Source organism: Erythrolamprus reginae, chromosome 1, assembly GCF_031021105.1.
Source record: "Erythrolamprus reginae isolate rEryReg1 chromosome 1, rEryReg1.hap1, whole genome shotgun sequence".
Lineage (NCBI taxonomy): Eukaryota > Metazoa > Chordata > Lepidosauria > Squamata > Dipsadidae > Erythrolamprus > Erythrolamprus reginae.
In genome coordinates, this window is record NC_091950.1 from 404,811,798 (window position 1) to 404,833,564 (window position 21,767).

At 41.1% G+C, this 21,767-nt stretch overlaps 1 protein-coding gene across 1 annotated transcript in view; it reads left to right on the forward strand.

Annotated features, from left to right (window-relative positions):
- LRWD1 (leucine rich repeats and WD repeat domain containing 1) overlaps positions 1–21,767 on the forward strand; it is a 54,167-nt gene that overhangs the window by 23,045 nt on the left and 9,355 nt on the right. The window contains exons 2-9 of the mRNA XM_070735211.1: positions 725–864; positions 2,775–3,009; positions 8,317–8,436; positions 11,321–11,473; positions 11,815–12,021; positions 13,928–14,266; positions 15,687–15,813; positions 17,316–17,425. Of these exons, the coding sequence (XP_070591312.1) occupies positions 785–864; positions 2,775–3,009; positions 8,317–8,436; positions 11,321–11,473; positions 11,815–12,021; positions 13,928–14,266; positions 15,687–15,813; positions 17,316–17,425 (1,371 nt within the window). The 5' untranslated portion in view covers positions 725–784. The remainder of the gene's footprint in view (positions 1–724; positions 865–2,774; positions 3,010–8,316; positions 8,437–11,320; positions 11,474–11,814; positions 12,022–13,927; positions 14,267–15,686; positions 15,814–17,315; positions 17,426–21,767) is intronic.

Genomic DNA, 21,767 nt, shown 5'->3' on the forward strand with positions numbered 1-21,767 from the left:
ATGTAAGTTCACATTTTAAGTGTGTGTGGGGGGGGGGGGGCTGGGAATGAAATGCTCAGCCCTTAAAAATGCTCAGAAGCAATCCCAGGAGGGAGAAACCTCAATTTACAGGTAACAAGCCCTAAAGCAGTTCAGGAAGATTCTCAATTTAGCCTAATATCAAAATGCCTGCCAAGCATACTGTGATCACAAATGACCTAGAATAAATGGCTAAATAGTTTTGTTTTATTTTAATGAGCCATGTAGTTGAGAGAACTGAAGTTGAAAAACCTAAAAGAAACTGGCATAAAGCATTTTAAGAAAGACAGGAATAATCTAAGTGAAGTAACTTGTCACAATACTTATGAGATAGAAGGACGGTCAGAATTAGAGGAAAATATAGCTAGTAGGAGACCAACTACTGGAATAGACACCTTGTTTCACATGGGATTATTTTTCTAAAATAAAACTTTTAAATCAAAACTCCAAAATTAAATAAAGTGTTTGACAGAACTTGTTATCTGGCATGTATAAATAAATATGGAAGATTATGTTTTTTCCATTTCAAAAGAGACACAAGCACTTTTAAGGGTGCCTCCAACCAGCATTTCAGTCCAATATTACTAGAGGAAATAAGGAGGTAGAATGCCTGTACTACAACTGTACCCCTGGCTGAGCAATTATTTCCTTGATCTGCAACATTGGGACAATATTTAAACAATTCTCTTGTTATTCTTTTTACCAGCAACATTTCAGGAAGATTAAATAGACTCTTGGATCTGCCGAATATTGGAAGGAATTAAGTATGTCTAAAATAACTACAGAACTTCTGTTGGAAAGAGCAGTGCCCAAATCGACAAGGCTACGAAAGATCAAAACATTGAAGTAAGTGCATGTATGTCTCCACAAATGTGGCTCTTAAGAACGAAAACCATACAATATTACTCCTTGTCCAGGGGCAGGTTCTAACTTACCTCGCCCTCAGTTTGCACACTTTCTTTGTGCGTGTTTGCATGCGCAGTGCCAATTAAAAAAAAAGAAATATGGCAACCCATGCACAGTTCCAGAAATTCAACTTCTGTGCATGCACAGAAGGAAAAAAATGGACCCCCCCAAAAAATGTTAAAAAAAAAAAAAAAAAAAGAGGGTGGCATCCACGGACCAGCACCAACAGAACCGGTTCTGTGATGTCATTATAACATCACCAGCAGTTTGCTACTGGTTCAGGTGAACTGGTCCGAATCGGCAGGAACACACCTCTGTCTTGGTCTCTCATTTTTCTCAATCTTCACAGCAAATTCAGTCGTGATTTTGCCTTCGTTCTCTTTTCTCCCCAAAACTACAGCGACAAAGTGCATAGAATTAAAACTAGATCACCAGTAAAAAAAACTGAACGTAATATTATGATTTAATTTTGTTGTTGGATATTAATATTTTTATCCCACCCAGAATCGTTGTGAGATGGACTGCCAGATAAATTATATGTTATGTGTGTATGTATGTATGTATGTATGTATGTATGGATGGATGGATGGATGGATGGATGGATGGATGGATGGATGGATGGATAAATAAATATATCAACAGCAATCATGACAACTTTCAATTTGAAGTTGATCCTGTACTCTGTAACAGAATTTACTGAACAACCACAATTCAGCTTTGCTGAATCTAACCATCTCCATCTTTTCCCAGAATTAGTGGAATATTTTTTTTTAAAAAAGAGTATTTTAAGAACTATTTTGATCCTTCCCCTATTCCTGAAATTACTCTAAAAAGCAGCTTCAAATTATAAAATATATTATGTGAACAGTGAATTATTAAGGTAACAGTGGAGTTTAAACATTTTAATTAAATTAAATTTAGGGTAGTACTCTGTTTAATTTTAAATTAATTGATGTCACCTAATAGCCTGTGCAAGTCAATACAAGTTATCCTTCTTAATGACCACTGATTCAATAAATGTATAAACTTTTGACGATGCTTGTACATACCACCATCACTGCATCCTTGTGGTCACAGGATCATAATTTGGGCACATGATAATTAACCTGTATTTCCAAACGTTGCAGCATCCTGTGATTACATTATATTTATGACCTTCCCCGCCATCTCCTGATAAGTAAGGTCAATGGGAAAGCTGTAGGAAATTATGAAATGCAGTCATGTAGAATCCTAATTTAGCAACCTGTGTGTTCCTAGCTTAATGACTTCTGCGAAAAAGCTATTGTAAGTCATTGTAGTAATGACTGCAACACTTTGCTCTGGTAGTTCTAGTCTCAGTTAAGGTCATTAAATGAGGATTGCCTGTTTATGTTTTTCATCTCAGAAAGTCTGATGTTTCCATTTTTGGGGTTTTTAACACAGGGTGTCCAGCAAACCTGGGAAATCAGGGAAATTGGTGGTTCGGGAAATATCAGGGAATTATCAGGGAATTCGTGAAGAAAAGGGAATAAATCTGGGGGGGGGAAACCAAACTGTATTAAAATGTTTCAAAGGCGGAGGGAAATCATGTAAAAAATAAAAAGGATTGTGTTGCCTGGCAGAGTCAAGCAAAAATGAGCAATAACTGTGACAACAATTTGCTTCTTCAGCTACCGATATTTGTCCACGGCTTAGCTGTTTGGTATGACATCATCTACGACCGCCCCTTAACTAGATTGCAAGTTACAGGGAAATGTCAGGGAATTTCAAAATGCTTTCCCCCTGTACTCCCTGTTAACATAAAACATAGATTGTTCTGAAATGTGGATGGGATGGTTATCAGTAATATATGGAATCCTTTCCTCCCCCAGCCTGTCCAAGTTGCAAATAATCACAGATGATTTGGAGCCACAGTTATTCTCTCATCTCCGCCATCTCCAGGAACTTGATCTCTCTGACAATCTGTTAGAACGACTTCCTGACAATCTCAGTTTGCCAAACCTCCGTATTCTAAATTGTAACAACAATCACTTAGAAGATGTGACAGCCTTGCAGCAGTTTCCACAGCTGGAGGAGCTCACCTATACCAACAATGTATATCTGACAGTGAGTATATGTGGCAGCCAGGAGAAGTTCTACTACTTGGAGCCCTGCTGTCCTCATACAGCTGAAGAGTTGTAACAAGAGCTATATACAGTGGTACCTCATCATACGAACTTAATTGGTTCCAGGAGGAGGTTCGTAAAGCGAAAAGTTCGTAAGATGAAACAATGTTTCCCGTAGGAATCAATGTAAAAGCCAATAATGCATGCAAATCCTTCAGGAAAATCCCAAACTTTAGAAGGGAGGCGAACAGAGGGCAGGGAGGAGCAGCTAAAGGGGGCGGGTGGAAGAAGCAAGGCTAGGCTAAAGGGTGAGTGGGAAGGAAGAAAGGCAAGGGGGGTGCCCCTCCCCTTTCTTTCTTCAAAAGACACAGTTTCAGTGCCTTTGCAAGCACGTTGTTCTCTGCAAAATCTTTCCTCCCCCAAGCAGCCACTCCCTTTTCTTTCTTCAAAAGACACCGTTTCAGTGCCTTTGCAAGCACGTTGTTCTCTGCAAAATCTTTCCTACTCTAAGCAGCCCCTCCCTTTTCTTTCTTCAAAAAAAGGGGAAAAAAGAAACCCCTTCATCCCAGCAGCAGCTGCTTGGATTCGTAAGGTAAAAATAGTTCGGAAGAAGAGGCAAAACAATCTTAAACACCGGGTTCGTATCTTGAAAAGTTCGTTAGAAGAGGCGTTTGTAAGATGAGGTACCACTGTACTTTGGGATGTGTAATGCCTTTGTGTCCCAGAGTAAAATAATTTCTGCTTATTCGAGATTGTTGAACATTCTTTAGTATCATCATCTCTCCTCAGTGAATTGTATGATTCATTTAAGATAATTTGATGTTGCAGTTACTCATCATTTATTCATAACAGTCTTGCCATCATATTATAGAGTTGTAGCTCAAAATGTAAAGAAAGGAAAAAAATGGGATTTAGTATACAGTGATCCCCCGCTCGTTGCGAGGGTTCCGTTCCAGGACCCCCCGCAACGAGCGGGTTTTCGCGAAGTAGCGCTGCGGAAGTAAAAACACCATCTGCGCATGTGCAGATGGTGTTTTTACTCCCACAGCGCTAGCGAGGAGCCGAAGATTGGGGGCGGGGCGGCTGTTTGCCGCCGGCATGGAGGGCTTCCTAGCAGCCCCCCAAACCCGGGTTGGGGGTCCGGGGGGCGCTGGCTCTCGGCGCTTTCGAGCTGAGTCCGGGAGCGAATTCGCTTCCGGACTCAGCTCAAAAGCGCCGATAGCAAGCGGCAAGGAACGGCTTGTCTCGGCGCTTTCGAGCTGACCGGACTCAGCTCGAAAGCGCCGAGACAAGCCATTCCTTGCCGCTTGCTATCGGCGCTTTTGAGCTGAGTCCGGAAGCGAATTCGCTCCCGGACTCAGCTCAAAAGCGCCGATAGCAAGCGGCAAGGAACGGCTTGTCTCGGCGCTTTCGAGCTGACCGGACTCAGCTCGAAAGCGCCGAGACAAGCCATTCCTTGCCGCTTGCTATCGGCGCTTTTGAGCTGAGTCCGGAAGCGAATTCGCTCCCGGACTCAGCTCAAAAGCGCCGATAGCAAGCGGCAAGGAACGGCTTGTCTCGGCGCTTTCGAGCTGACCGGACTCAGCTCGAAAGCGCCGAGACAAGCCGTTCCTTGCCGCTTGCTATCGGCGCTTTTGAGCTGAGTCCGGGAGCGAATTCGCTCCCGGACTCAGCTCAAAAGCGGCGAGAATGAACGGCGTGGGCGGGCGAAGGGCGGGCGGCAGCGAGGAGTTTGCGTGGGCGGTGGGGAAACTCCTCGCTGACGCCAGCAAGAGGGGGAAGACTCAGGGAAGCCGCCCAGCAGCTGATCTCCCGGTTGCCATCTACGCATGCGTGCCCATACACGCATGCGTAGATGGTATTTTGACTTCCGGGTTGAAAAATAGCGAAGTACCCTGTTCGCAATGGTTGGGGACGCAATAAACGGGGGATCACTGTAGTTGATTTCAAACATATGAAATTATGTGAATTGCCTGAAAATACAGATCTTTAAATGCAACTCATCTCAATCCTAATTGATTTTCAGTTACATTTGCTCAAAGGTGTTGCCTCTAAATATATGACTAAGGTAAAACGTTGACTTCCCATACTGCTTCTCCATTCCCTTTGGAAGTGAAAAAAGAGAAGGGTTGGAATATGCCCACTTCAACTTTTAGCTGAACTGCCTTCTCAAAATCCATTAACTTATTTTTGTGAAATATCATTTACTGATTTCAGCATGTAAATGAAGTTAGAGCACTTTAAACAACTACATACTTTTATCATTTTATAAGAACAGTTACCATATTATGTTCTTTAAAAAAACTGAGAATCTTTCAGAGAAAGTTTTGAAACATCTACCACTAGCTAACCTGAGAGCCTTCGAAGAGTGAACATTTAAATCAGGGGTGGGATTCAAATTTTTCCACTAATGGTTCTATGGGCGTGGCCTGGTTGGGGGAGTCATGTGACTGACTGGGTATGGCCAACTTGATGCCACTCACACCCACTCAGTCACATGACCTACCACCATCAAGCCACACCCACAGAACCCGGTAGGAAATTTTTTTGAATTTACAGCTATTATTTCTATCTATTTTTTGGGCAGACCTGGCCTAATCTGTCAAAGGCCTTCTCTTGCATGTCGTCCTCTCTCCCTTCACCAATCGCATGCATCACCCTAATTCCCTTCCATCACAGGCCCTGGCCCTAGCCCCCTTCCTCCCCATGACTGCCTCTTTCTTTGGGCTTACCTTCCTTCCTCGGTGGCTGGTGGCAGAGGGGAAGGCAAGCTCTCTTTTGCGGTGTGAATGCAAGAAGCTTCCCAGCCACCACCTCTTTGAGCACCGCTTTGCGGCTGTCGAAAAGGCACAACGGCAGGAATGGGGCACAGAACAAGCTGCCATACCCAGTCGCTGGTGTGTTGGAGAAGCGGAGCAAAGGTAATCCAAGTCTAGTCTAAATTTTCCTGCAAGAAGCCTGCAACCACTGCATCTTTTTTTCAGTGTGGCGGCTAGAGTCCCGCTACACTGAAAAAAGATGCGGCAGCTGCAGGCATCTCCGCGACAAGAGGGGCAAGATGCGGTATGGTGGGGAGCCCAGCTATCACAATGGCTTATCGCTGGCTTGCCTTCCCTGGCAGTCAGCTGCAGGAGGAAGGTGGGGTCACAGCCACGGGATGACAAAAGACACGTTTGTGGAGTAACGCATCATGCTTAAAGGAGGCGGGGGCGGCTCCGGGGCAAGGATGGAGCTGGGGAATTGTGCATTACCCAGCCAGGGTAAGAGGCAGCTCTGGACCTTGGGGAAAGGCATGTTCCTGGGCCACGACTCAAGGCAAAGGGCAAGCAGGGGGCATGCATTGCTTATCTTTGGTGAGCTGAGCTGAGCGAGCATCAGCAGAGGCAATTGGCGAGGCAATTAGCTGGGCCATGTGGTAAAGGCAATATATATAAGGCGAGGTGGGCGAGGCAAGCAAGCGGGTGGTGACTGGGAGGGGGGACATGGCCAGCCAGAAGTTGCTATCGGTTTGGTGATCTAGGCCAAATTGCCGCTACCAGTTTGCCTGAACTGGTGTGAACCGGCTGAATACCACCTCTGATTTAAATGGATAATATTTATATATATATATATATATATATATATGTCACATGTTTAAGCTGAATTTGAAAATTAAGGGAGACTAGGATAGATCTATTTCGGCCTTATTTTGGCCTCATCAGCTAGCCATACCCACTGGGACTTGAACCTGCAACCTTTGCCTTGTAAGGCAGAGAATTATCCTCTAGGCTACAGTATCCAATCCCTTCAGCTCTGTACCAGGGAAGGGTTACATTTTGTGTCGAATCACCCTGGTATATTGAAGGAACATATATATATATATATATATATATAAGTTATATATATATATATAAATAAAAGTTTGATAGAAACAAGTTCTAACAGATGTTGGTCCATTTTGTTATTTTTCATTTTTATTTATGAAATTTACTTGCTGCCCATCTCACGATTCAGAAGGTTCTTGGGATTCTGTAGAAAAAATATTTATAATTGAAACAGAAATCTGCATGGAGGAAAGTTGTTTTAACCATCTCTTTTGGAGTGATCCTACCTTAACTGGATCATTGTAAATTCAGGGTGCTGAATCTGAGATGCTCTAGACCAGTGTTTCCCAACCTTGGCAACTTCAAGATATCTGGACTTCAACTCCTGGAATTCCCCAGTCAGCAACTCAAACTCAAACCCAGACTCAAAGTCAACCCGTATAAGACGGAGTGGCTGTGGGTTCTGCCTCCCAAGGACAATTCCATCTGTCCGTCCATAACCCTGGGAGGGGGGATTATTGACCCCCTCAGAGAGGGTCCGCAACTTGGGCATCCTCCTCGATCCACAGCTCACATTAGAGAAACACCTTTCAGCTGTGGCGAGGTGGGCGTTTGCCCACATTCGCCTGGTGTACCAGTTGCAGCCCTATCTGGACCGGGACTCACTGCTCACAGTCACTCATGCCCTCATCACCTTGAGGTTCGATTACTGTAATGCTCTCTACATGGGGCTACCTTTGAAAAGTGTTCGGAAACTTCAGATCGTGCAGAATGCAGCTGCGAGAGCAATCATGGGCTTCCCAAGGTATGTCCATGTTACACCAACACTCCGCAGTCTGCATTGGTTGCCGATCAATTTCCGGTCACAATTCAAAGTGTTGGTTATGACCTATAAAGTCCTTCATGGCATCGGACCAAAATATCTCCGGGACCGCCTTCTGCCGCACGAATCCCAGCGACCGGTTAGGTTCCACAGAGTTGGCCTTCTCCGGGTCCCGTTGACTAAACAATGTCGTTTGGCGGGACCCAGGAGAAGAGCCTTCTCTGTGGTGGCCCCGACCCTCTGGAACCAGCTCCCCACAGATATCAGAGTTGCCCCCACCCTCCTTGCCTTTCGCAAGCTCCTTAAAACCCACCTCTGTCGTCAGGCATGGGGGAATTGAAATTTCCCTTCCCCCTAGGCTTATAGAATTTATACATGATATGCTTGTATGTATGATTGGTTCTTTAAATTGGGGTTTTTAAGATTATTTTTAATATTAGATTTGTTCACATTGTCTTTTTTATTGTTGTTAGCTTCGGAGAGGGATGGCATACAAATCTAATAAATATAAATACAAATAAAAATACAAGTCCAAATATCTTCAAGTTGCCAAGTTTGGGAAACAATACTCTAGACAGCAGTAGATGGCAGTGTTTGACTGAGTTGGACTGTAGGAGCTTACCAGATGATGATTTTGCTTTCAAGGGTTCTTTTAAGACAAGTCTACTCTTTCTCTCTCTAGCCCAGTGATGATTATAAGGTTATATTTCTTTTGCAAAATCTCCGTCAGTTGAATGGGAAAGACATCACCAAGCTGGCCAATCATGTGAGAGTCGTCAACAGTCGAGAGCTGACTAATAGAGTAAGTGACGAAGTATGAATAATTTCTTACATGGTAATCAAAAACTGTGCAGCATTTTTAAAGGTGTTAGAGGAAATTAGTAGAGAAATGAAAATACTTTCCTGTTTTTATAAACCTGAAGCTTTTTAGATGAAAGTTTGGTATAATAGTGATTTAGATAAATATTTTGCTCATCAATTTTGCAAAACTGAACTATAGCTTTGACTTTAGAACATTGCTGATCAGAAATATATATAAAATAAATGAGCAATTTCCATTTTCTTTCCATGCCTATAAAAAGCTAGAAGCATTCTAGAAGCATAAGAAACATGTCAACTACTTTTGGTTTCTCATTTTTTATTTGGTTCTTTATGCAATTAACAATGCGATTCCTTTGTATAACCATTTAGATATAAATTTTAACCAGTTCAGTGAAACTGAGTGAATGTTACTACTGTAAGAATTAGAATTGCAGCTTAATGCTCTTCTTCTCAAGACTGTTAAGACAATGTTGGCTGGTGAATCTGATTTTGTTAGAGCAAACTACCTGTACTCTGATAAGATGAAAACAAGTTCAAATCTATGAAAAGTGTTCATGTAGTTTTCATTATCTGACGCGTCACTCATAAATCCAAAACCAAAATTTGTCACAAGAAAGAAGGACTTGCACAAAGTTGCCTGTTCTAGTTGCTATTTCATCTAGCTGCCTTCCCCAAGTGACTTTAAGCTTATTCTTGTATGTTGAATTATTTATTTACAAAAATACTCCTAATTTTTCCATTTATAGGCTGCTAAAATACATTGTTTCAACATTGAAATAAGAATCTGCCAAAGAAATATGAAATGAATTATGGATTTTAAACATTTAGTTATGGTGATTACTTGATTTAGTGATTGACAGTGGGTCTATATAATTTTTGTTTACTTGTATAGTTTTATTTTTAAGATAGAAATTGATTTTATAATCAAAATACAATGTTTTTTTAATAGAAACTTTGCAATACAGAAGCAGCACGACTGGCTGAGATGGCAAAATTGACCACTAGTAGACAATGATTTGGCATCTGATGATTAGATCTCTTTTTATAGAAACATTGTGCATTGTTATTGCTTTTGTTATGTATGTTTTACATGTTATTCTTTTATTTTTGTTTAAAGTAAGAGTAAGACATTTCATGGTATTATATATTTATATCTGCAGTGAAGAAATTGGAAATTCATCTTTTTTTAAATGCTAATCAAAATAAAGGTCTTCTAATCCAATCCCTGCTCAAGCAAGAGACTCTATCTCCGTGATGGCGAGTCTACAGCACCAGTGCCACAGATGGCATACAGAGCCCTCTCTGTGACCACACGAGCTGTTGCCCCAGTGCACCTCCTGCTAGCCACCTAGAGACGCGTTCATGGGGGCGGGGGAGCAGATGCATGGAGGGATGTGCAGGGGGTCGCATGCACACCAGGGGTGGGGGGAACACGAGGTTCGTGGGGGCAGGGTACACGTGGAGGGTTAGCGCATACATGCAGGGGGCAGGATGCGTGTGCATTAAAATATGGCACACAGCGACGAAAGGTTAGCCATCAGTGCCCTATACTATTTCAAGTGGTTGTCCAGTCTCCTCTTTAAAATCTGCAGTGATTTTATTCTTTTATAGTAAAGGTTTTAGTAAATCTTTTTAATATCTTTTTTTCTTGTTAAATATTTGTTGTGGTTGGCTCTGGCCCAGCTCCCGCCCCAAGGAATGTGGAGGTGGATGCAGGGGAAACATCAACATGTCCTAGGCCTGTTTTATTGCCGACAGAGTCAGGTAGTGCAGTTTCCTCGGACGAAGAAGAAGGTGGGGTGACTTGGAAGAGGGGGGCTTGGCACACAGCCCAGGAAGCCAATCTCCATTATCTTCGGTCGATTCGGATGAGGAAGTGTTAGACCCACGCATGCGCAGAATTATGCATCGAAGAGACCAATTGAAGAAATATTACAGGAGATAAGAGAGGCCACCTGTGTTTGGGTGGGGCTCCAGTAATCAGAGCTGCTGATATAAATAGCAGCGTTCTGGCTTGGCCGTTGTGGAAGATTATCTGATCGTTGTTTCTTCAGGTCCATGCCTTGCTGTTTCCAGACTTTGTTGATTTTTCAAGACTTTGAAACCAAAGCAGAGCAAAGTGTGTGTGTTTCACTTTGTGGAAGAAGGAGAGCTGTGACATTTCTTCACAGCTGCTAGCTAAGTACTTATGGACTGATTAAGTGGATAGTACAGACTACCAGGTTGTTTTGGGACGAGTGCTCTTTGCAATACAAAAAGGGTGCTTCGTTTCTTTTGAATTTTGTGATAAAGAACATTGTTTTTGAACTTTCAAGTGTGAGTGTCTGAAATTTGTACCCTTGAATGTTCGGGAGACTCATAACTTAGAGCCCGGCAGAACAATATTTAATTCTTTTTCCTGCTTTTATTTTTTTTCTAATTTTTTCTATTTGTTATTTTATCTGTTTTTGATATCCAATAGAGGGATTGTTTTTTTTTAAAAAGAAAGAACTTGTGGTTAAAAGATAGGATGACAAACATTAGATTAATATGGATCTAGAAAAGGGCCTGTTTCCTGGGTCATCCATGGCTGAGGTCAGTAAAGTCAAAATGATGCCTGCAGCTTTAAAATTAAAAACCCACTGCATTCTAAGATGTAGAACATCCACAATGTACAGTTAGAAAGGATGGAATCTTGAACATATGGCTGTAGCTGCTATCTTGAATTTTTTATATTTGCTCCCTGTGGATGCTTCTATTTATTGCTACCTCATCAGTTGGACAGCTTGAACAGAGCGTGTTAGCTAAACTTTTCTAACATTGCATCATGGAAAGTTTTGTATGGCTTTCCAGATCACTTCATTATATGTCTGCCTTTTCCCCAGGTCTCTGCTCATTGGGAGAATAAATTTCGAAACCAGATGCCTAAAAAACTGTCTTCTGAACAACTGAAGCCAATTAGAAAAAAGTTCATCAAGTCTGCACAAGCTCATGTAGCATATGGTCCCAGCTCACTCAGTGATTTCACACGTTGGAGGGTAAAGTCAAACTATGAATTGTTTCCATTCTCGTCATATGGATATGTAGAATTTTGGTCAGTAAATGACATTTAGAAAAAAAGTAAAGCGGCAAAGTCAGAGTGTTTAAACCGTAGCTTTGTGAGATATAATCTTCACACATGAAATCAAGAGACTGCTAACTAGTGGTAAGCCAGAACAAACCTTTCAGCAATTTAGAGTCAGCGTTAAAGTTATAGCTAAGAGGCAAGACAGGGCTTTTTTGAAGTTTACACACCTTAAAGTTGCTGAAGTTGAGAGACATTATTTTAAATTCCTTTCCTATTGTAACAATTTGACAAGTCTGCATTCTCTTATTTTAGGTGAAAATGATTGCTGAGGAATTCCTTACTTCGTTGATTAATGAGGAACATAAACCTGCTACAGAAGCAGAAGAAGAATCAACAGAGGAGCAAGAGGAGGAGGAGGAGGAAGAAGGAGAGGAGGAGGAGAAAGAAGAGGAGGAGGAAGAAGAAAAAAAAGAAATTAAAAAAAATACCACGGTTGCTGACAACAAAGTTACTGCTAAGGTCAGAACTCAAGAGGCTTCTTTGTTGGACCGTCCTGGTCAAATTCAGAGATGTTCCAAAGACGGGCTACAAGAATGGTGGAAGGTCTTAAGCATAAAACTTATCAGGAAAGACTTAATGAACTCAATCTGTATAGTCTGGAGGACAGAAGGAAAAGGGGGGACATGATTGAAACATTTAAATATGTTAAAGGTTAAATAGGGAAGGGAAGTGTTTTTAATAGGAAAGTAAATACAAGAACAAGGGGACACAATCTGAAGTTAGTTGGGGGAAAGATCAAAAGCAACATGAGAAAATATTATTTTACTGAAAGAGTAGTAGATCCATGGAACAAACTTCCAGCAGACATGGCAGATAAATCCACAGTAACTGAATTTAAACATGCCTGGGATAAACATATATCCATCCTAAGATAAAATGCAGAAAATAGTATAAGGGCAGACTAGATGGACCATGAGGTCTTTTTCTGCCATCAGACTTCTATGTTTATAATAGATCTTTAGAACACTTGGCCCTGCCTTTTGGCTATTTAAGGGTCAACTTTCGAATGTGCTAGATGGCTGATCGGGTCAAGCTTTTAGACTACTTATGTTGAATTACAAATTGAGAAGTGGAATATCTGTTTCTGGGCTTCCTGCCAACTCAGAGTGAGTCATGGTAATGAGAGACTGGAGATCAAAAAGACATATTTGGGGAGTGATTTATTGTTTGAGTCTCTAATGAATGGCTGAGACTGAAACGGACTTATTTTTATTGCTTTCTGATGCATTTTTAAAACATTTAAAGCTTAGAAACATAGAGGATTGACGGCAGAAAAAGACCCCATGGTCCATCTAGTCTGCCCTTATACTATTTCCTGTATTTTATCTTAGGATATATGTTTATCCCAGGCATGTTTAAATTCATTTACTGTGGATTTACCAACCATGTCTGATGGAACTTTGTTCCAAGCATCTACTACTCTTTCAGTAAAATAATTTTTTCTCATGTTGCTTCTGATCTTTCCCCCAACTAACCTCAGATTGTGTCCCCTTGTTTTTGTGTTCACTTTCCTATTAAAAACACTTCCCTTCCCTATTTAACCTTTAACATATTTAAATGTTTCCATCGTGTCTCCCCTTTCCCTTCTGTCCTCCAGACTATACAGATTGAGTTCATTAAGTCTTTCCTGATAAGCTTAAGATCTTCCACCATTCTTGTAGCCCATCTTTGGACCCGTTCAATTTTATCAATATCTTTTTGTAGGTGAGATCTCCAGAACTGAACCCAGTATTCCAAATGTGGTCTCACCAGCGCTCAATACAGCCTTCTTGCTACTAAACTAATTAGAATTACATGCTTAAATCTTGTCAAATCCATTTGTGTGGACCTATTCCTTGGGGGGGGGCTCATCACTGAGACAGAACAGTCTGTAGGAAAGATAACAGTTGGACGGTGCTCTCTCAGATGTGAAAATAATATTCATCTGGTTGGGGGATATTATAGATTTAAGCAGAGGTCCAGACAAATTTCTCTGTTGGGAAAGTTGCCTTGCACAATTGAGATTACTTGACAACATCATGTTGTGTCGCGGTTTGTGAGTGATTAAGATCTGTTAGGACCTTAACCCCGCGGAGTCAATGGATAAAAGCCTTAATCATTTGTTCAAACAAGATATATTTATTGTAAAAACAGAAATAAAACATGTCTCGAGGGACAACATAACAAATATGTTTTACATGATGGAGGATTAGAAGAGAGGAGGATGAGGAGTGAAGAAGAAGGAAGTGAGTTGGCAGGATATTACATCATAATAGGAGGATCTAACAAGGCACGCACAGTTAACTCTTTCATTACTAAATGTCTCTGAGAGGCTGTCAATATTCAGCGTGACATGTTGAACGTTGCTGACCTTTATTTTTACCAGGGCCCAGTAACTCCGAGCAAAAGGAAAGGGGCTCGTTCCAAAGGGAGAGCAAAGAGCAAGAGGCCCCATTCTCAAAGCAGCTCCAAGGAAGAAGCATCCCCCAGCCCCAAGAAGCCCAGTCGCCTGCAGGATGAGCACAGTACTGAGGCCACCAGAGCCTCTCGCGCACAGGCCAAGGAATCCCAGACGCCTCCGGATTCTGACCGAGCCCATCGGAATGGAGGGCGGCTTCCAAAAGCACAAAGCCACAAAAAGGTCACTCAGCAGAAAGAGGAGCAAAGTGAGGAAGAGGATGAAAGGGATGTTTGCAGCACTCCAGCGAAGGACTTGGAAGGCGAGGTAACCCTTCCACCCATATATACAGTATATAAACTCTATGACTCAGTTAGACAGTTCTATAATAATGTGGCAAAGGGATACAGTGTTCCCTCGATTTCCGCGGGGGATGCGTTCCGAGACCGCCCGCGAAAGTCGAATTTCCGCGAAGTAGAGATGCAGAAGTAAATACACTATTTTGGGCTATGAACAGTATCCCAAGCCTTCCCTTAACACTTTAAACCCCTAAATTGCAATTTCCCATTCCCTTAGCAACCATTTAGATTATTACTCACCATGTTTATTTATTAAAGTTTATTAAAAAAAAATTATTAACGGCTGATGAACGTTTGGCGATGACATATGACGTCATCAGCCGGGAAAAACAGTGGTATAGGGGAAAAACCCGCAAAGTATTTTTTAATTAATATTTTTGAAAAACCGTGATATAGACTATTTGCGAAGTTCGAACCCGCGAAAATCGAGGGAACACTGTATAGTGGTACCTCATCTTACGAACGCCTCTTCTAACGAACTTTTCAAGATACGAACCCGGTGTTTAAGACTTTTTTGCCTCTTCTTCTGAACTATTTTCACCTTACGAACCCAAGCAGCTGCTGCTGGGATGAAGGGGTTTCTTTTTTCCCCCTTTTTTGAAGAAAGAAAAGGGAGGGACAGCTTGGAGGAGTAAAGATTTTGTATGCTTGTAAAAGCACTGAAACGGTGTCTTTTTAAGAAAGAAAAGGGAGGGACAGCTTGGAGGAGTAAAGATTTTGCATGCTTGCAAAAGCACTGAAACGGTGTCTTTTTAAGAAAGAAAAGGGAGGGGCAGCTTGGAGGAGTAAAGATTTTGCATGCTTGCAAAAGCACTGAAACGGTGTCTTTTTAAGAAAGAAAAGGGAGGGGCAGTTTGGAGGAGTAAACATTTTGCATGCTTGCAAAGGCACTGAAACAGTGTCTTTTTAAGAAAGAAAAGGGAGGGGCAGTTTGGAGGAGTAAAGATTTTGCATGCTTGCAAAGGCACTGAAACAGTGTCTTTTTAAGAAAGAAAAGGGAGGGGCGCCCCCCTTGCCTTTCTTCCTTCCCACTCACCCTTTAGCCTAGCCTTGCTTCTTCCACCCGCCCCCTTTAGCTGCCCTTCCCTGCCCTCTGTTCGCCTCCCTTCTAAAGTTTGGGATTTTCCTGAAGGATTTGCACGCATTATTTGCTTTTACATTGATTCCTATGGGAAACATTGTTTCATCTTACAAACTTTTCACCTTAGGAACCTCCTCCTGGAACCAATTAAGTTGGTATGACGAGGTACCACTGTACTTTTAAAAGCTTGACCTTAAACATGGCTGCGTTGTGTATCTAAGCTGATTTTAACTCCATCCAGAAAACCTCTGATTTGTTCCATGTATAACAGGACATTTTGTGTTCAAAGCTTTCTGCCTTCTTATAGGAGACAATCACCCTGGAACCGGTCCATTTTCTACAATGTCACAGTAAGGCCAACAACAGGGATGACTTCAAGACCCAATTATGGGCCTGTGTTTTTGAGCCACCACTAGATTGTGGGACAAGGAAAGGTGAGTATGGTCTAGCGGCCTAGACTGTCCTAGAAGAAAAATGCCAGGCAATAAATCTGATCACAGGGTTGTCCAGGAACTCTCATTCTTCTTGTGAATTCTGAATTTTTATCCACATTGTTCCATAACTTTTACATGTTTGTTTTCTTCAGCAAGTTGCTTATTTGTATTTCAAATACGAAGGTGACTGCTGTACAGGAGCTGCTATTTTTCAGTACACTCATAATTCAAGGTAGGCCAGTAGTAAAGAAGTTGTAAAGAAGTTGCAAAGAAGTTGTGAAGTTGTAAAGAAGTTGTAAAGTAGTAAAAAAGTTGCAGTTTCCATGTGGTGATCAGGCTGGTGCCCACTCCTAATTTAATAAAAATGCAAAGAGATGAACAAATTAGGACTTTGACATCTTTGGCGAACTACTCTTATATTGTTTAAAGCAGGGGTCAGCAACTCATGATTCTGAAGCTGCATGTAGCTCTTTCACCTCTCTGCTGTGTTCCACTGTCACTCAAAATATGTGTCACAACTGCCAATGTGCAACACCCACCAATGGGCAATTTATTAAGCTTTTCAACCCCGTAGGCTAACCATGAATACATCCAAGAAAAGGAAAGTTTCAGAAGAAAACAGAACCTTTAATTCAACTATATAGGCTAGTTTAGTGGCAGCTCAGGAAATAGTCAGGTACGGGAAGAGTTTTGTGGCTCCTGGTGTTTTCTTTTCTGTAGAAAACAGGTCACAATGGTTCTCTGGGTGTTTAAGGTTGCCGACCCCTGGTTTAAAGTATCAGGCTTATTTGGGGAACTTTACTCTTGGAATACAGATAGTCTCACTTAACAATCAGAATTGGGATTGGCAACTGCATGGTTAAGTCATGAAGTGAGACATCATATGAATGCAACTTGTAATTTCACTGCGAACTTCTCTATTGACTCTGTCAGACTGGTTGTGACGCATGCAAAGGGACACAATGATAGTTGTAAACACACACATGTTACAAAATGTTTGAATCATGGAACCATGGGGATGCTGCTTGGGTTGTAAATGCAAGGACTAGTTGGGGAATTACTTCTTCAGCACTGCCATAACTTCAGATAATCACTAACAGAGCAGTCATTGACTGAAGTCTACCTGTATGAAGAAGAAACTGACCTACTAAATTGAGTGTAGTAATCTTTGATTCACACTTACAAAAGTGGCTGGGGAATAACTTCAGATAATCACTAACAGAGCAGTCATTGACTGAAGTCTACCTGTATGAAGAAGAAACTGACCTACTAAATTGAGTGTAGTAATCTTTGATTCACACTTACATTCGCTGGCTGGGGAATTCTGGGAGTTGAAGTCCAGATACCTTCAAGTTGCCAAGGTTGGGAAACACTGATATAGATAATAGGTATAGAATATACACCTTGTACGTATTTAAATATGTGTTTCACTTCGACAGCAATTGAAAACAGGTGGTTTGTGATGCTGAGAGGGTTACAGTCACTATGCTTTAATCTTTCAGACCCTGTGGTGAGCTCTTCTAGGACAGCAGCTACCTGCGGCGGAGACTCTGTTTGTTTGGTTGACTGTGAAACAGGCATTGTTTTGAAAAAGTACAAAGTGACCGGGGAGGTAAGGGAAACACAGTTTCTCTCAACTTTCTGCTTTTTATTTTAGTGGGACATAGATCAAAAGTTTTATTAGTGTAATGATGTCTTCTGATGAATCCCATGACGTAACACTGGTGCTGTGTTGAATTCTGTTCTTCAAAATATCTTAATACTATTACAGTAGTACCTCTAGATACAAGCTGCTCCACATGCGAGTATTCCAAGTTACGAGCCACGAGGGGAGAGAAATTTCTGTTCGACACCTGAGGTCAAATTCTGGATACGAGCCGAGTGTCCACTAGGTGGCGCAAGAATCCTTGCTTCTGGTTATCTCGGAGGGGAAAAACAAAGTCTAAAAGCCATTTGTTCCAGATACGAGTTGTTCGACATACAAGCTCCCTTCTGGAACGAATTAAACTCGTATCTAGAGGTACCACTGTACTATTAAGCTTTGTCAGGGGAGGTAATCAGAGGAGTGGTAGGCTGCTGCTAAATCAATCTGTATAGTCTGAAGAACAGAAGGAAAAGGGGGGACATGATTGAAACATTTAAATGTGTTAAAGGGTTAAATAAGGTCCAGGAGGGAAGTGTTTTTAATAGGAAAGTGAACACAAGGACAAGGGGACACAATCTAAAGTTAGTTGGGGGAAAGATCAAAAGCAACATGAGAAAATATTATTTTACTGAAAGAGTAGTAGATCCTTGGAACAAACTTCCAGCAGACGTGGTAGATAAATCCACAGTAACTGAATTTAAACATGCCTGGGATAAATATATATCCATCCTAAGATAAAATACAGAAAATAGTATAAGGGCAGACTAGATGGACCATGAGGTCTTTTTCTCCCGTCAGACTTCTATGTTTCTATGTTTATATTATAATCAGAAAATCTTTAAAAAGTGAATGCGAGTAAACTGTTATGGCTTCCCCCTTACAAATTCAGTGCAGTTTTTAAAATGTTTGTATATAAATTAGAGTGGGGAAAAAATAACAAACTGAAGGTGAGTCCGCTAAAAATAGGCTGAATAACTGCGGCAAAATGAGGAATCAGCAAGTAGACAAGGTCATCATAGTTCCTCTCTGGACGAGGAGAGGACTTGTGATCGGCCACAAGTGCTCCAGATAGTTGCTCCTTGGAAAGAGACTGCAAAGCAGCAGCCTTTGGAGCCTTGCTCAAATGACATTGAAAGGTCATTTAAATCCACATACTTCATTTTCTAATCACTTTTGGAAATTACTTGTAACTGCTTCAACTATATGTCTGAAAACATTAGATGAGTTTCCTTCAATCCTTAGTGAAAGATTTTTTAAATTATTATTATTATTATTATTTTATTATTTATTAGATTTGTATGCAGCCCTTCTCCGAAAACTCGGGGCAGCTCACAGAATAAATATAGAAACAAAGCGTACAAAACAAATCTAATACATTTTAAAAAGCTACAGCTAAAAAAAAACCCTATATATTACTCAATCAGACAATCCAATCAAAATACAAGTTTAAAGTTTTTTTAAAAAATGTTTTTCAATAAACAGCAAAAGAGTGATTAGAGGTTTAAATTTGGAAAGTTACAGATGGAATAAGTATACAGTACAGGTATAGAATGAAGCAGAATATTTTAACGTTGGATGTATAAAAAGATATTTTTGAATAATGGACTTGAGAATCTGTCTTTAGACTGTTTCAAAAAGACATTATGAAACAAGCAAGTTCTTCCTGACAAGACCAAGGTTGAGTTGAAAGTGAATTTCTACAAGAATGAAATGGAAAAATTTGCTACACTGAATGTACAAAATACAAAATAATCTGCCTGATGTCTTAATAATTGAAAGGGATATAGGTATAACAAACCAAGAGATTCCTAGATATTCAAACCTGGATAATTCCTGTATTGCATTTGCAAAAGAGGCTGGTTAAAGCTTTGAAATTTGATTAAAGAATTCCAGAGAATAGCTAGAAGAGATAAGAATGCCTTCTTAAATGAACAGTGCAAAGAAATAGAAGAAAACAATAAAATACGGAGGACCAGAGATTACTTCAAGAAAATTGGAGATATGAAGGGAATGTTTCATGCAAAGATAGGCATGATAAAGAAACTACATTAGTCCCTCGCTATATCGCGCTTCACCTACTGCGGCTTCACTTCATCGCGGGTTTTCAAGAAATATTAATGAGAAAAATCATTCGCGGATCTTCGCTGGTTCGCGGGTTTCTGAGTAAGTCGATCGGCAGATTTAAACAGCCTGCGGAACTCGATCGGCAGGTTTTTCAAAAAATATATATCTAAAATTGTAAATACTATATTTAAATACTGTATCTAAAATAAATACTGTGTGGGTTTATAAACACTTAAAACAATGAAAACTTACCAAACAATTACAATATAAATACTTAAATAAGTACTATCAGTCGATAAATTCCCCATCGCGGATTTCACCTATCGCGGCCGGATCTGGAACGTAACACCAGCGATAGGTGATGGCTTACTGTACCAGAATGGCAGGGATCTAATCGACGTAGAAGAGATTAAGAAGAAGTGTTCTGCCGGGCTCTCTGATAGGAGCCTCCCGAAAATTCAAGGATACAAATTTCAGACACACACGTTTGAAAATTCAAAACAATGTTCTTTCTCACAAAAGTCAAAATAAACTAAGCACTCTTTTTGTATTGCAAAGAGCACTCTTCCCAAAACAACCAGGTAGTCTGTATAATTTCCCTTAAGCAGTCTTTAAGTACTTAGCCAGCAGCTGTGAAGAAACTTCATACCCCTTCTTCTTCTAACGAAAGTAACACACACACGCTGCTCTGCTTTGGTTTCAAAGGCGTGAAAAAGCAACAAAGTCCAGCACATAAGATTCCTGTCAACTGCGAACAGATATTCTTCCACAATGGCCAAACCCACATGCTGTAGCAGCAGCCCTAATTACTGGAGCCCCACCCAAACACAGGTGTAATATGTTCTTACTTGGTCTCTTCTACACATAATTCTGCGCTTGCGTGGGTCCAAAATGTCATCATCTGAAGCTCTAGAAGATAAGGAAGATTGACTGCCTTGGCTGTGTGCCAAGCCCTCCTCTGCCGAGTCAACTCCCACCTTCTTCTTCGTCCGAGGAAACTAAACTCTGATCTGATTCTGTTGGCAATAACACAGGCCTGTGACATGTTGAATTTTCCCCTGTATCCACCTCCCCATTCCCTGGGGCAGGAGCTGGGCCAGAAGCAACCACAACAAGAAGTGGCAAAATTACACAGAAGAACTGCACAAAGACGAGTTTAACGTCCTTGATAACTACAATGGGGTGACCGCGAGCCAGACATCCTAGAATATGAAGTCAAATGGGCCTTAATGAGCAATAACATGAGAAAATATTATTTTACTGAAAGAGTAGTAGATCCTTGGAACAAACTTCCAGCAGACGTTGTTGGTAAATCCACAGTAACTGAATTTAAACATGCCTGGGATAAACATATATCCATCCTAAGATAAAATACAGGAAATAGTATAAGGGCAGACTAGATGGACCATGAGGTCTTTTTCTGCCATCAGTCTTCTATGTTTCTATAACAAAGCTAGTGGAGGTGATAGTATCCTAGCTCAGCTATTCAAAATCTTAAAAGACAATGCAGTAAAAGTGCTACACTCAATTTGCCAGCAAATTTGGAAAAATCAACAGTGGCCACAGGATTGGAAAAGGTCAGTTTACATTCTAATTCCAAAGAAAGTCAATGCCAAGGAATGTTTAGACTATCGCACCATTGCTCTCTTTTCACATGTTATTAAAGTTATGCTTAAAATCCTACAAGCTAGGCTCCAGCAGTATGTATATCAAGAACTACCACAAGTACAGGCAGGATTTCGAAGAGGTAGAGGAATTAGAGATCAAATTGTCAGCATATGCTGGATCACGGAGAAAGCTAGGGAGTTCCAGAAAAACATCTACTTCTGCTTCATTAACTATTGAGTGCTTCTGGGGGCTGGGGGATGGCAAAAACACTCCAGTTTTTGCAAAAAACGACCTATTTTTTGCCCTTCTTTTGCCTTTCCCCAGCCCCCAGAAAAACACACTGCAGGCCTCCTAAACCCTCTACACCAGTGATTTTCAACCTTTTTTGAGCCGTGGCACATTTTTTACATTTACGAAACTCTGGGGCACATTGAGCGGGGGGAGGGTGGGGGCTAAAAAAAGTTTGGACAAAAAAATTCTCTCTCTCTCTTCCTTTCGCTCTATTTCTCTCTCCCCTCTTTCTCTCTCCATCCCTCTTTCTTTTTCTTCCTTCCTCTTTTTTGCTCTCTTTCTCTCTCCGTACCTCCCTCTATGTCTTTCTCTCTCTCCTTCCCTCCCTCTCTTTCTCTCTTGCTTT